The 15,853-nt window shown below is 29.3% G+C and overlaps 1 protein-coding gene across 2 annotated transcripts in view; it reads left to right on the top strand.

Moving 5' to 3' along the window:
• The window catches only part of LOC107447858 (lysophosphatidylserine lipase ABHD12-like), a 47,346-nt gene that overhangs the window by 19,488 nt on the left and 12,005 nt on the right, over nucleotides 1-15,853 (top strand). The window contains exons 1-2 of one of the 2 annotated variants that reach the window (XM_071177321.2): nucleotides 831-1,446; nucleotides 10,251-10,483. In XM_071177321.2, coding sequence (XP_071033422.2) covers nucleotides 10,253-10,483 — 231 coding nt within the window. In that variant the 5' untranslated portion in view covers nucleotides 831-1,446; nucleotides 10,251-10,252. Of the gene's footprint in view, nucleotides 1-830; nucleotides 1,447-10,250; nucleotides 10,484-15,853 lie in introns of those variants that run through there. The other variant, XM_016062889.4, reaches the window with a different exon arrangement.

Genomic DNA, 15,853 nt, shown 5'->3' with positions numbered 1-15,853 from the left:
ATTCGTTTGAGAACTATTAAAATTTTTTCTGTATATAAATCATCGTATGAGCTTTATGAAAAATGAGAAAATACGATTATTTGGTATTTTGATGTTTCATTAGAAAAAAAAATCTCAAATTTTTAATAAGTTTTTACCCCTTGTCTACACAACTGTAACTATTAATGAAAATGGGAATAAATATGCTATTTAAATTTGAAGCTTAATTCACATGACATTTTAAAATTTGCAAGATGGTTAAAATAAGAAACTAACGAACTACATCTTATCTTGAATACTCCCCCCCCTTTTTTTTTTCCTTTTTGTTGTTCATAGTAGTTTCATGGTAAGAGTAACAAAAACTACATTTTTTGCTACCACTTTTTAAGAATAAAGTTTTAAGTTAAAACAAAGTAAAATTTCTGCAATTTAAATGAAAATTCTAAAAGTGTTGATATTTTCTTTAAAATTTTCTAACTGTTAATTTTAAATTCAATTTGTTATAGGGACATTTCACAGTGTGACTTTCACATTAAAAAAACATCAATTATTGACTGAAAGATTCTTAATTGCGAGTTATGGAAAGAGTAAATTTTATTATTACATACAAACTGTAAATTCATTTCAAATGAATGTCATTTTATGCACGCAATAAATAATAAAATGAAGTAAATATTTCAAAGAAGCGAAATTTTTAAAAAAAATTGTAAGTAATAAATAAATATGAAGTATTTGAGATTTGCTTTGCCTTCAATTTGCTCTTTGAAATTTTCGCAAACTGACTTTGTTAATATCGTTTTAGAAATACGAATTATCGTTTGAAATATTTATTAACTGTAATGTATGGAAAACGATAATTTAATCATTTCATTTTCGTAATAAGTAGTAAAATGAAATGAGTTTTACAAACAAGTTAAAATTCCTTTTTAATTGAAAAATATGAAACGCTAGAGGTTTATCTTGATTCAATTTGCTTTTCGAACTTTTCACAGCATGACTTATGCAATATTCTTTAGAAATATCAATTACCGTTTGAAAATTTCATTAACCGTAATCTATGGAAAGAGTACAGGAGTTCTCAATGATTTCACTTGTATTCGAATAGGGTTAATGCCAATTAAATGAGAACGAAAGGGCCACTGGGTCTGCAGGATACCGCTGAACTTGGAAGCAGACAAATGATTGACAACTAGTTTTTTTCCCTCTCTTTTTACGAATTATATGTAAAAATCCCTATACATTACTATTGCGTCAGTGGCTATTTAGAATAAACAGGTTTCGCATTAAAGTAGGGCAGCCACGCTTCTTTCCGAAGAAAATAAATAAACTAATTATTAAAAAAGTTCACCCAAAAAGTTTTTTTCTTTCATCTTTTCTTTTAGTTTCTGTTGCCATTTATGAATGTTTCTTAAAATCTATATCAGGTAGTTTTTGAAGTTATGCCTTAAGAAATAGTCTGCATCTATGGTAAGATCGTTTTCGTTGTTTGCAAACTCGTAATGCATTCTGTTTTAAAAGTGATCATATAATAATGAATAATAAATGGAGCAAATAAACGAAGCAAAGTTGAATCTAATAATAACATTTGCGTTTAAAATGAGGTAGAATAAACAAGTTATGTTTAGTTTATTTATTTTTTTCTTTTTTAAATCGATATGCTTATGGTCGATACTTTAATTGCGTATTTTTATTCTTATCGCCTTTAGTTTTGTTTATAATCTATTTGTTTTATTTAGCAAGGGAGTAAGTTTTGCAATCAAAATGGCAATTTTTCTTATTTAGGAGAGCAGACAATCTCGTTTATTGCTAGTACTACTTAATTTAAATACCGTGATTAAAGAGGAAATTTTCCATAAATGACTTGTAATTGCTAAAAATCGTCTTTGTTTGCGGGAGATGGATATGGATGTAATAGTTTTTTTCTCTCCATATTTGTGTCTACAAACAATTCTAATACTAAAAGAATTGTTTTACTATTTAAATCTAATTTACGAAACAAATATCTATCTAACTAAATAAAAAAAAAAACTACTAAAAATACTATAATCATGCATTAAAATTTAAACTTTGTTACCATTCGAAGAAATTTTCCCACAAAACGTATTAAGTTCTGCAGAGTATTACTGCAATGTACTTACTACTTATTGCAATATATACAGACGTTGGATAAAAATATGAAAACACTTCTAACTAAAAAAAAATTCTTCTAACAGCAAATGTCTTGGAAGGTTTTACATAGCAAAACTGTTGGCATAATTTGAAAGATCATGCTTTTGAAGTTTTTAGAAACGGTGTCATTTTTACCCATACAAAATTCAGATCGATCGAAATAAGGAGACCAGCAATTTTGAAATCGATATTTATATTAGATTGCTTTTTTAAATTATAATGGTATAAGGGAAGGGAAAAATTTTTTCACTTCCTACGCTCATTTTGGTCGATGCAAATTTTGCATGGGTAAAAAGGACACAATTTCTAAAAGTTTCAATCATGATCTTTTAAACTGTGCAAACATGACTTTTTCTACGTAAAATCTTCAAAACATTTACTGTTGAAAGAATGAGTGTCTTTTTTAGAGTTACACTGTTAGAATTTTCATGTTGAAATTACGGTAAATTAACCTGCAGCAGTCTGTCCATCCGATTAACCATAAAGTTTATAGTTAGGAACATTTTTTACCTTTAAGGTATTGAAACTGTCTACATCTCGTACGGTTAAAAACCGTGGAAACCAAATTATACGGTTTTGTAACCATTTATGACCAGCATAGTTTCTAATTATTAGTTCAGGGTCATCGATTGAAGAGTGCAGAACAGTGGAAATTCTTAGTGTATTGAAGGAATGAACGAAATATTGTAGTATGAACGCTGGGATTCGAATTCCTATTCAGCCGGTTGCAAGATTAACCGATTATCGTGCTCAACTACAGTAAGTACCAATATGTGCTCGAAAAAAAATGACTTCATATGGTGGGCCTAGTTGGCTCGGTTAGAATTCTGGTTGTTTAACCGTATTAGGATAAAACAATCAATAAACGTTTTTTCTCATACTCAACAGTTTGAATATCATCTTTTTAATGGTTATTGATTTACGGTTACTGTTTTGGTTGAATGTGGTGAAATAACTATAAAATAAATTGCTATGTACGCATTTTTGCCGAAAAATTTCTGACAGTGTAGTATAGAATTGTTTTGTGCTAACAACAAAAACAATTGTTTTACCATTGTTTACTATTTTGAAAAAATAGTCCTATAAATGTGATTGACCATTTTAGCTGCATGACTAAATCAATAAACGTGCATGTGTCCTGTTCTTTTATTTCTGTATTTTGTACTGTTTACAGAATCTTTAATACTCTTAGCGATGATATGTCTGAATAAATTATTATCTCAAAATACTTTCTGGAATTGGATGCCAGAACTAATTTAACAGTTGTGTCAGCATAATCTACCTCTTTTGAAACTTTTGCAAAATCTCTGAAATATTCATTTAGATGTTTCTACAACGTGTTTGCGAAAATTTCACGATCCGAACTTGTTTTTTATACATACATATATATATAAATATTCTTCCATTTCACGCCGCGATGACTCTACTTTTAGAACATTCGCCATTTTGATGCGTGAACTTTAGTGAAGACTTCTGAAGTAATTCCTTAAAAGGATTTGTCGGCTTTCTTAAAAATGGAAATCACATTTGCTTCCCTGGAAATTGAAACGGAGCGTAACATTCTGAAACAGAATAACTTGTAATAACTTTACATTCCAGGAAACGCTCATTTACTCTAACTATTAAGCCTATTAGCTTCAGTTTCGAAACCGTAAGTCGAAATAGTAATTCCATATGTTTGAGTGATACTAAAATAGAAATAAACAGATTTATTCGGAATATTTCAAGATACTAAAAATGTTCAGATTTAAAATAAGAGTACAGTTAAATTAAAGCATGAAGCAAGCGAAGTTATTCCTGCTTATTGAAATTTTTTTTTTTTTAATGGGAATGATCAACATTACTTGATCGTGTTGAAAATAATTTTTGCATGAAAGACTGCCGTAACTTGACTATATTGAAAATAACTGTAACGTGAATAATTCGTATAACTTGATATTATCATACCCTCCAACGGGCCGTGATTTATCATGAGTGGCCCGGCCTTAGGCCCCCCACATGCCTGGGGCTCTAAATAATACAAATGTTTAAGAATTGTCTATGAGAATTATGAATTAAAAAAGAAATGCACACACATTTGTTACTATATCATAATTTACTTATAATATAAAAAGTTTAAAAGCATTTTGAACGTGTACATTTTGGACCATTGGGGTCCGCCACAGTTCTCTGCCTTAAGCATCCGGATTTCTAAAACAAGCCCTGCCTACCAAATACTACCGAACTTTCGTAATTTCAGAAAATAACTTTCCTAGTTGTAGGAAAGATAATGTATTGATATTTTAATAGATTAGAATTTAAAAAAAATTTCGTTCACCTCAATATATAAATAATTTAAAATGATGAATAAAAGGTTGAATAGATAAATGATTATTTTATTAGGTTTTAATAAAAGTTTAATAAAAATGATTTATTTGTTTTATAAAATTTCTGGTTTAGGTCACTTTCACGAAAAAAATATATCGCAACTATCTCAAATGTAGGTGGGTCTGTAGTATTGAAAATTATTTTTGCAAGAATGATTGCCCTTCGCTAGATTGCATTGAAAATAGTTTTTATTTGAATGATTTCTACAACACAATAGTATTATATTAATTCTTGCCATAACTTGATTGCCTTAAAAATAACTTTTACCAGAAAAACTTGATAATACTGAAAATGGCTTTCGCGTGAATGATTTCCATGCGCTTGATTGCATTGAAAATAGTTTTTACAGGCATGATTCGTAACTTGATAGTATTAAAACAATTTTTACACGAATAGTTGCGTTACTTCATAGTATTGAAAATAGTTTTTACATGAATTATTACCATTACTTGATAGCATTGAAAACAGTTTTTTGCATGAATGATTCCTTAAAGTTGATAGTATAAATCAGTTTCGAAAGGTTTTGTTGTAACTTTATACTAAAAGCAAATCTTACATAAATGATTAGTTAATGACTATTTGTAAATAAAAGTGATTTGCGTAAATTTTATCTTCAATAAACTTTACTCTATGAAATACAAAAATTTTATTTTAGAGCTGTTATTCCATTATAAAAATTATGAGACTTGGGAAATAAGATAGTGATTATGTACGCATTTTATTTTCTAGATCATGCGGGAGGGAATAAAATTATTTTGTTGCTATTTTACCTAGTTTATGAATTTAATATTTCATAGTTTGTCATCACATTTATGTTTAAGTGCTTTAAATGTTTCAAGATATTATAATAAAGTAGATAAATAAAATTTAAAAAAATATTATTACGAGAAGTATACCATCCTTTTCCTATTCTCTTCTATAGTAAATTTCATTATATATCATTAAATTCATATAACTATTTAAAGTTATGAAATTCCATTAAAATAAAACAATCGAACTGAAGATAATTATACAAACAAAAAAGATATTTTATATAATATGGTTTTCTAGATCTGGATCGATTCAAATATATCGAATACAATTTTACGACTGAGATCCCATTTCAATCTTTGTTTTAATCAATATACAGTAGAGCCTCGATTATCAGAAGCAAATAGATCCGAACCTGCTTCGTATAATCGAAATATTCGAATAATGGAAGCAACGCAATTTTTTTAAAAATCTGTTTTCATTAACAACTTTGAAAGTCGAGTCTTTTTTTAAAAATAATAATGCATCATGGTATTTAATTTTGACGTTATTTAATAAAAGCTTTTTCTTTTAGAACTACTTTGCTGTATTTCCTCAGATTGAAGTACTCCATCGCTTTTTTTTAAAAATCCATTTGTACAATTAGCAAAAAAAGGAGGACACGATTGATAATTTTTCACGTACCAAGACTCAATCTTTATGGATCAAGAGCCTAACTTTAAATAAGCTAATTAATTAATGCGAAAGATAATTTAAGCTATGAAATAAGACGCAAAAATGTAGTTTTTCTGAATAAACATACTTCTTTTCTCGCCGGGTTTGGATGAATTAATAACTTAGCCCAAAATATAATGGGGTAGGAGCAATTTAGAAAAAAATTAGTCCTCATAATATGGGCAGGAAGGGCAGTTGGATAGTTTAGAATTCTAAATGTTACTATTCAATTTTTCGCCGTATCTCGAGAACTTTTTAAGCGAATCTAAAATGTTTGGTATGCAATAATAAAATTCGTTTATCCAAAGATAATTCTTGAAATTTGCTTTTAAAAATTATGATATTACTTTTGTATTTAATATGGTAATAGTCGGAAAGACTTTGAATTGTAAGGTATATAAATTTTTGCATCATTTTAAAATATATAACAAAATTCAAAATTTGAACAAAATCGGTCGAATAGTTCTCGAGAAATCAAATTTTGAAAGTCCGACTTTAAAAATGGATTACATAAAAAGTTGCATTGGCTGGCAATAGTTTTATATAGATTTTTTTAAATAAAATTTAAAAGAAAATAATTTTGAGTACAGCACAGCCTCAACGATATTTATTTAATACCACAAAATAATCCTACATCAGAAATCATAGCTATACTTCAAATCGTAAAATTTAATATAGACGGCTATATTATTTTCCTGAATTTATTATAGTGTTTTATTGCATATCAGTAAATATTACATTTATTACTTTGATATTCATGATTTGCGTAACTAAATTCCAATGATATAATTTTGATAATGTTCAACCTAAAAGTATTTTTTTTTAAATAACTGAATATGAAAAAGTAATTAGAATTTTTATTTTTCCTTCCCATAAAAACTCTAATAAAGTATTTTCGAAATTTTTTATGGAAAGTTATTACTTTCTTTTTAATCAGTTCGTACCTTAAATGTCAAAAGGTTGATTACATATATATTTAATCAAACTATTTTGACCTTTTCGGAAAGATATTTTAAAAGAGAATATTGATTTCTTAATGACTTTGCTTCGTTAGCTATGGGATATAAAATTAATGAATTTCAATAAGCAGTGTATAGTATAGTAATATTCAATCATAGTCACATACGAATTAAATTTTTTTTGTAGAATTTGCTTAAATTGTTTTACCAACGTTTCAAATTTTTTTTATCAGAAAAGAAAGAAAACTGTTTTCTACTGAAAAATAAATAAATAAATAAAACACTACATTTATGGCTAAGTTTTCACGTATGATTGAATTCTCATGCTCGAACTTGCAATCCTATAATGTATTGCGGAATAGTTTTTAATTTAATTAATTGGTGCAGACGGTAACTTATTGGTTTTGAATCTCTTAATGTAAATTTTAGTCCCTTAATGTTGATTTTAGTCCCTTAATGTTAATTTTTGTCCCTTAATGTTGATTTTAGTCCCTTAATGTTGATTTTAGTCCCTTAATGTTAATTTTTGTCCCTTAATGTTGATTTTAGTCCCTTGAGGTTGATTTTTGTCCCTTAATGTTGATTTTAGTCCCTTAATGTTGATTTTAGTCCCTTAATATTAATTTTTGTCCCTTACTGTTGATTTTAGTCCCTTAATGTTGATTTTAGTCCCTTAATGTTAATTTTTGTCCCTTAATGTTGATTTTAGTCCCTTGAGGTTGATTTTTGTCCCTTAATGTTGATTTTAGTCCCTTAATGTTGATTTCAGTCCCTTAATATTAATTTTTGTCCCTTAATGTTGATTTTAGTCCCTTAATGTTAATTTTAGTCCCTTAATGTTGATTTTTGTCCCTTAATGTTGATTTTAGTCCCTTAATGTTAATTTTTGTCCCTTAATGTTGATTTTAGTCCCTTGAGGTTGATTTTTGTCCCTTAATGTTGATTTTAGTCCCTTAATGTTGATTTTAGTCCCTTAATATTAATTTTTGTCCCTTAATGTTGATTTTAGTCCCTTAATGTTGATTTTAGTCCCTTAATGTTAATTTTTGTCCCTTAATGTTGATTTTAGTCCCTTGAGGTTGATTTTAGTCCCTTATTGTTGATTTTAGTCCCTTAATGTTGATTTCAGTCCCTTAATATTAATTTTTGTCCCTTAATGTTGATTTTAGTCCCTTAATGTTAATTTTTGTCCCTTAATGTTGATATTTATCCCTTAATGTAGATTTTAGTCCCTCAATGTTATTTTTAATGTTTCCCTTAATGCATTTTGCTATACCTCTAAAACTAGTTACAGGAAATTAAAGCTTTTTGCTCATAAAAAATTCATTTATCCAAAAAAAAAAAAAAATTTTTTTATAATTATTTATTACAAGTCGCCTTTAGTGACCAGCTTGGCCACCTTCTAAAAATTATCTTGTACAACACATAAGTTTTAATGTCAATCCCTTCCTTAATATATTTATCGAGCCATAACTCTTGTTCAAAATGTAGAGAAAACATAGAAAGAAATATAATAAAGATTTATAAAAAAAGAAGAAGAAAAATAAATAAAAATAATAATTGTTAAATTTCTTTTTATTATCATTTAAAAAAATTGAAAAGCAGAAAACAAAATAAGGAAAAGATATACTCTCGTCATCATGAAAAAGGTTTCGTGGAAAACCTTTCATTTGGAACTAACTCGCATTTGCATTACATGGGGAGAAAAACCACGAAAACCCCCCACGGATAGCCTGATGGCAAGGGGACTCAAATCCATGATCCGTCTACCATTGAGAATATTCTATGTCAGCACTGTGGTCAGTGCGAGCCGGGTGCGGAATTCATATCAACCAGCCATCATTTGGATTCGAATCCGGGTCATCTCATTGGGAGGCGAGCATTCTATTCCCTGAGCTACATCTCACTATCATAAGTCAATCAAAAAATCTCCACGGTTATAATAGTTGTAGCAATAGGATCTTCTTATTTTGAGACACCACATTAATGTTTATGAATCTGAAAATTTATATTTCCTATTCCTTTAAGAAATCGTACGTATTTTCTTGAAATAACAATGTTTAAAAAGCTGGTCACACAAGAACAGTTTAGTGGAAGAAGCAAGTAAGTGGCATTTTTAGGATGTAAATCAATCAATAAGTAATATTCTAAAGAATACTTAGCAATCGAGGATATTTATAAATCAACATTGAGTGGCGGTATCAATATGGATATGTTTAATTGACAGAATTGTTTTTGTTTATATGAATGGCATATTCAAATAACGCGATCTGACCAATGTTTAAACTATTACTGCTTAAGTTCCCACTTAGGGTATTCTCCACGATGCTTAGCTTGGTTTTCGGGTCATTTTTCTGTAAAAAAATTAGTTTTGATATTTTTTTGTTTTGGTACTTAGGTCGTTTTCTATTTCTAGTCCTCAGTTATTTCACTGTAAATATTACTTTTATATTCGCAGTACTACAAATGATGTTATACTTGAAGGGAAAGAGTTCTTTGAAATTTGGGCTAGGGGGAATGGGTAAAGCGAAGGATAACTACATACATTTTGTTTAAAATGAAAATACTAAAAAGCAGCAGATTAACCTTTTTTTCCTTTTATTTGTTTGTCTTTCATTAAAATAAGTATACAATCAATCATTATTATTGTTAACCTAAAAATATCATTAAAGCACATAGCCAAAGCTTAAAAACAAAATTAGAAGTTTTGGACAATAATGTAGTGCTTTCTTTCTGAGTATATGTTTATGTAATATAGTGTGGCAAGAGAAAGAAGGAATAGGAGGTATGGTGAAGTGGGAAAATGATTGACAAAGTGGAGGGGACAATTTAGAAACAAAATTAATTTCAGATTTGAAATCTTCACATCCGAATCACAATTCTAATTTTACAGAAGGGAATAAAACTGAATCGATAAGTATCAGCTTGAGAGCTTTTTTTTACTACACAAAATATACTATACCAAGTAGTTATAAATGAATATTTTATAACCTAGCTATGTATCCACGTCAGCTGAACTTAATATTGCAAAAATCTCAGTTTTTAATATAAAGGTGAAATGACTGACTTTCGGATTCATCGATTCAATTAGTTTTTCATAATTTTAGATCCATTTAAAAGTAAATATGCTAAATATTATGATAGTCAGTACTAGCTTGTTTCTGCATGATAAATTCTAAAAATAAAATAAATACGCCTCCACATTTTTTATTATTATAAAAGGAATGTTTCTTAAATGAGGACATTGGCGTCTTAAGCCAACACTTCTTTATGGAACCATTTCTTTCAATGAGTTGGTTGTCACTTTTTCAGGGATGCTGGAATCACCTTTCTTCATGATGGGTCAAGCATTCTCGAAGAGGTTGTTGGATGCAGATATTTTTTCTCACAAGAGGAATTGGAGAATCTTCAGTCAACCCTGGGTGGTCAGAACTCTCTTCACTTTACTGTTCGTATTCTACTTGGGCGTCCCAGCTTGGTTCTATTTCTGTCCTTGGTTTAGAAGAACAGCTGTCTATCTGCACTTTGCTGACTGGCCATTCCAGGTATCGCTTTTATAACAATTACTTATGTATAGTGCGACTTTCAGAAGAACTCCTCCAGACGCCAGTTTCGCTTCGTGGCGGGTACTATGGTTACGAGGAAAAGTCACTTCGAACAGGAGTGAGGGGTGAATAGTATTGTCTTAATCTTGGCATAGGTCGGCGTGAGTAAACTAATCGAATCCTTCATTCTTCCATTGCACCCCCATTAGAAATGTGCTCTCGCTTGTTACCATAGCAGCAGACAGTCCCAGACTTTCAGTTTGGAGGAGTTCTCCTCAAAGCCGCACTATAAAACATAATACTGTAACTGTTTATGAATAGTGGCAGTCAGAAATATTTTTCTTAAAATCAAGCTGGAAACGAAATGCTTTCATTATAAGTTCTTTTTGTCCTCTATTTCCGATCTTTTTAAACCCCGCATTCTGTTCGTTTTTTAATTGATTTTTAAATCATAAGTCATTTTTTGGACATTCCGCTTTACAGTTAAGCGAATTTATTTGGGGTATAGAGTATCATACTTACCAATTTCTTTGTTCTTCGAAAAAGTTTTTTTTTCATTGGTAGTAAAATAACTATGGAAGCAATATTGTTGGCGAATACTTAATTCTTTTTTCGCCATCTTTTAAAACATTATAAGATAAGTATGAGGTGTTCTTCGTGTATGTTGAAACTATTTAAATGTAATGGTAGTTAAAAGTACATTTAATCAAATTTGTTAAAACAAGGAATCAAGCATGAATGCAAAAAAAGTTGCTACCACATTAAATATAAGAATAAAATCTTTCACAAAATCCGAAAGAGTTGTCAAGCTTGAATACTAAAATGAGTAATCAGACCTCAATATAACGAACTCATCAGAACTGATAACGTTAATCATTAAGTTGGTGTTATACATAATACTGTGAAATTTATTAACTTAGCTTATGGAACAGCCTAAAATTGTACACTTTTCATTCAGCGACTGAAATTACAGTGAGTTTTGAATGTTACTAGTTCATTTTACTTGGACACTCAGAAATCCTACTTTTTAAACACACTTTTTCCGAAATTGTCTCATAAAATAAAGAGCATCACAAAAGTTGACTCCATATCTTATCTCCGAACTTATCATAAACTTATTCAAAGATATCAAAATATTTGGAGAAAAAAATCCGTTAAAATTTTTTTTATTTTATCGGAAGAGTTCCAAAGAATTTTTCTTCTATTGTTGAAATAATACGTTAATCCGGGTTATTATTCGTTAAATGGGGTTTTTGCTTTTATTTTAAGCGGAAAAATTTGTCAAATCGTGAAATTTGTTAATTAGAAGCTCTTTGAATCGGAGTGTAACTGTATATAATTTATGAGATTCATAATTAGCAGGTTATTTTTCATCTTAAATTAAAAATGACGGCACCAGAAGATTATTTTTCATCTCAGATTTTTTTTTTAGCAAGCCTAAAATATTACTGAGAGGAGAAACTGGAAAATCGTTTTTAGTAGCTAAACTTATTTTACCGATCTGCAGATATATTAGCAAAGGTAAAGTAATGACTTTCGATAATTCCAAATAATGTTCTTTAATTAACTGGAATTTTTTTTAAAAAAAAAAAGAATCCAAAGAAATAAGAAAAAAATTAATAAATAAATTCTTAGTTTCTGAAAACTCCTGTTGCTTGTTAATATATACAATAGTTATAGACTCTATAGGAATTTGTCCCATTTTAAATTTCCTAATTCCATTCATTTGAAATGCACGAAAAAATGTAATTGTTTTAACAACATTTTTTTGCGTTGTTGCGCACATGATAGATTACGCCGAATTTTTACAATAATAAGTCTCTGAGAGACGTGGTGGCTCAGGAATTTGAGTGCTCGCCTTCCAATGAGGTGAACCATGTACGAATCCCAGGGATGGCTGATCAATACCAATTTCGCCACCGGCTCACACTGACCACAGTGTTGACGTAAAATATCCTCAGCTGTAAACAGATCATGGGTTAGAGTCCCCTTGTTGTCAGGCTAACCATGGGAGGTCTTCATGTTTTTCTTCACCATGTAACGCAAACGCAGGTTAGTTCCATCAAAAAGTCTTCCACGAAGGCAAATGTATTCCAATACTTGAGCCTGGAATTCCCTTGTCTTCTGGATTGGGTTCAAAATTACAAGGCTACGAAGTTGGACGTTGGTAGTTGTAAACCCTAAATTGGCTCGGCTATTCAACGATGGTTATAAAAATAATAGTCTCTATCTGATTGTGTTAGAGCCGCCGACAAATTAGAATTTATGAAGATTGCGCTGCAGATTGACTTTGTAAATTATGCTACCGTGGTTAGGTTTAAAAGCGTGCCTTTAATAATAATAATAATTATAATAATAAAATAACAATGTAAGTATGTAATTGTCAATTCTTAATTTGCTTTTGTGGAATAAACAGAAAGGTAACAGATAAGATTTAAGTTGATTAAGCATATAATCATTGGTTGATTTTCCCCAGTGAAAATAATCAAATGAGTTTTATTTGATAGCATTATACCAGAGAGAGATTTGGAATTCTGATTACGCCATTTGATAAATTTTTATCTTTATAGATATTAAGCAAGTCTTTCTCAAATAATAAATTAATGAACATTTCTAATAGTTTTTAAAATCTAATAATCAACGTTAAAAGAACTTATAAAATTTTAGACTTAATAATCTTCAGAGAATCCTAGTATTAGACTTAAAATTATCTAAATTTTAAAAACATGTCTTTTTTTTCACGACCGATTAAGATTTCTGAACCCCAAATAGGGGGTACCAGCAATCAGGGAAATATGGTCCCAATAGTTTGGTCAGGAGAGCGCTCCAAAGTTTGAAACCCTAATAATGTTAATTTTACCCTTTTTGTGTATTTCACTTAATCTCGAGAACTTTTTAAGAAAATTGAAAATTTTTTACAGACAATTATAAAATTCGTTTATCCAAAGATTATTCCATGCAGAAAAAAAAACTTTTAGTAAATATTTAAAATTTTTTTTAATGATTTTATTTAATAATGGTTGAAAAATTTTAAATCGCAATGTAGTTTTTTTTTTTTGCATAATTTTGAAGAACACAATTTTACATGGCAAAATACAAAATTTGAGCAATATCGGTTAAATAAGTCTCCTGAGAAATCGAACTTTATATGACTTCTTTGATCAAAACGGTCATTAGATCAAAAGTCATTCAGGGTGGTCCTTTTTTTTTTGCTTACTATTATCGAAATCAACTTAGTCCAAGTCTTCGTATTCACTTTCAATATTAAACAGGAAAAAAAATTCTGTAAAAAGTTGCTAATTTTAATCTGTTTTAATAAAATTTTGAATTTTATTACTCACCATTTATTGAATCCAAAACTTATTTAGGATGGTCAGTTTTTTTTCTTCCTTTGGTTCGCTGTCCGCGGAGCAGACACACCACATCTTAATATAAGATAATGCCAGTTGTAATAATAGCATTTTACTAATACTTATTATTACAGATGGACAACTGCAATAATAGATGGACAACTGCAATAATAGATGGATAACTGCAATAATAGCAGTATATAGTAAATCAGCGTAAGAGAAAATGCAGACATTAAGTTCATGCTTATTGTTTAGCTGTAAGAAAGTTATAAATATTAAGGGTGGAATACTCGCGAGTTGAAGATCACCCATCTTCAAGAAAACGAAGATTGATTTTGCTTTAAACATAAATAATTTGAAGTCCTAATGGTAGTTACAATTGACTACTTAAAGATATTATAAATAAATAAAAATGAATTGAGTTTCTACATCTTTTTACATTTTTAGTCGCGTGGCATCTCTAATCAACAAGAATTTGTAAAAAAAAAAAAAAAAATTAATAATAATTTTTTTTCAAATTATAATTAACATTTGACTTTTCCTAAGAATACTAAGTGCTAAGGCATGTGTAATTTTATAATAATATTGAAAGGTAATTTAAAATGCAAAAAAATTCGAAGCTGAAAAGACATGAGTTGAAGAAAGCGTTTTTGCAACAAAGGAACCTGAAAAAATGCGTAGTAGAATGGGAATGACGTGAAGAACGTGTCAAAGATGACCTTTAAGGAAAAATTTCCTTTCAATATCACATTACAATGAAGGACAAAAAAAATTAAAAAATGGAAGTTTATATCTGACTTTTTTCAGCATTACACATACAGCAACAAAAAATTATATTTGTGAAAAATAATTATTACTACTTTTTTATTTAAAATATATAATTCAATCAAATTATTTTTTTTAGTTATAGCACTGAGTGCCACGAATGACCAAAAATCTAATAGAAACTCAATTCATTCTTCTTTATTTATAATATCTTTAATTACTTAATCGTAACTACCACTATGACTTATATATCAAATTATTCATATTTTAGACTTGCGGCGACTGAACTTAACTTAATCGTAACCGCGACAGTTACGATCAGTAACTGTCTCTGTCATTTTCACACGAAGAAAAAGCATAACCGCCATTGTAGACGCACTGCTCTTATTTTATATTTCTCCTTTTGTACTTTATAATTAAATATTAAAATAACTACTAATTAAAATGTAAGCTCCGTCTATTCATCTCCTGGACACAACCAACCACCACAGTATCAGTACCCTGATACTGGCGGGGGAGTGTGCGGCGACTGAACTTAACTTAATCGTAACCGCGACAGTTACGATCAGTAACTGTCTCTGTCATTTTCACACAAAGAAAAAGCCTAATTGCCATTGTAGACGCACTGCTCTTATTTTATATTTCTCCTTTTGTACTTTATAATTAAATATTAAAATAACTACTAATTAAAATGTAAGCTCCGTCTATTCATCTCCTGGACACAACCAACCACCACAGACTAAAACATACTTTGTGTCTTCTTATAATAACTAAGCTTCAAAAAAAAACATGCTAGTATAAGGCTAATTTTAATCTTTTTTTAATAAATTTATGATTAGTCGCTCGTGTCAACCCCGTTAATCTATATTTGTATTTTAATCATTGTTATTTTTAACCTGATATTATTACCTGATTAAAAAACTTCACTTGACTCAAGAATAAATAAATAGCAAATAACAGTCGACATGTTTCAAGAGCTCAAAAACAGGCTCCTATTATTAAAAATTACCAAAAGTGAATAACTTCTTGTCTCATTCACGTCTGGCAATTCTTGAAAATGGGCGTCTATTTTTGAAGCGCTTGAAACATGTTGACTATTATTTGCTATTTATTTATTTTTGAAACGAATAAAGTTTTTAATCTGATTATATCTTAACTCTTCAGTTTTTTTGGGGGGATTATTCATTTAATTCTATTTTTAATTGGCAGGGGTATAAAGCTATAAATCACAAGACAATGTTTTTTCCTATCCACT

Source organism: Parasteatoda tepidariorum, chromosome 2 (assembly GCF_982258835.1).
Source record: "Parasteatoda tepidariorum strain Cologne lab strain chromosome 2, Ptep-v5.0, whole genome shotgun sequence".
Lineage (NCBI taxonomy): Eukaryota > Metazoa > Arthropoda > Arachnida > Araneae > Theridiidae > Parasteatoda > Parasteatoda tepidariorum.
This window is presented reverse-complemented; position numbering and strand designations above follow the sequence as displayed.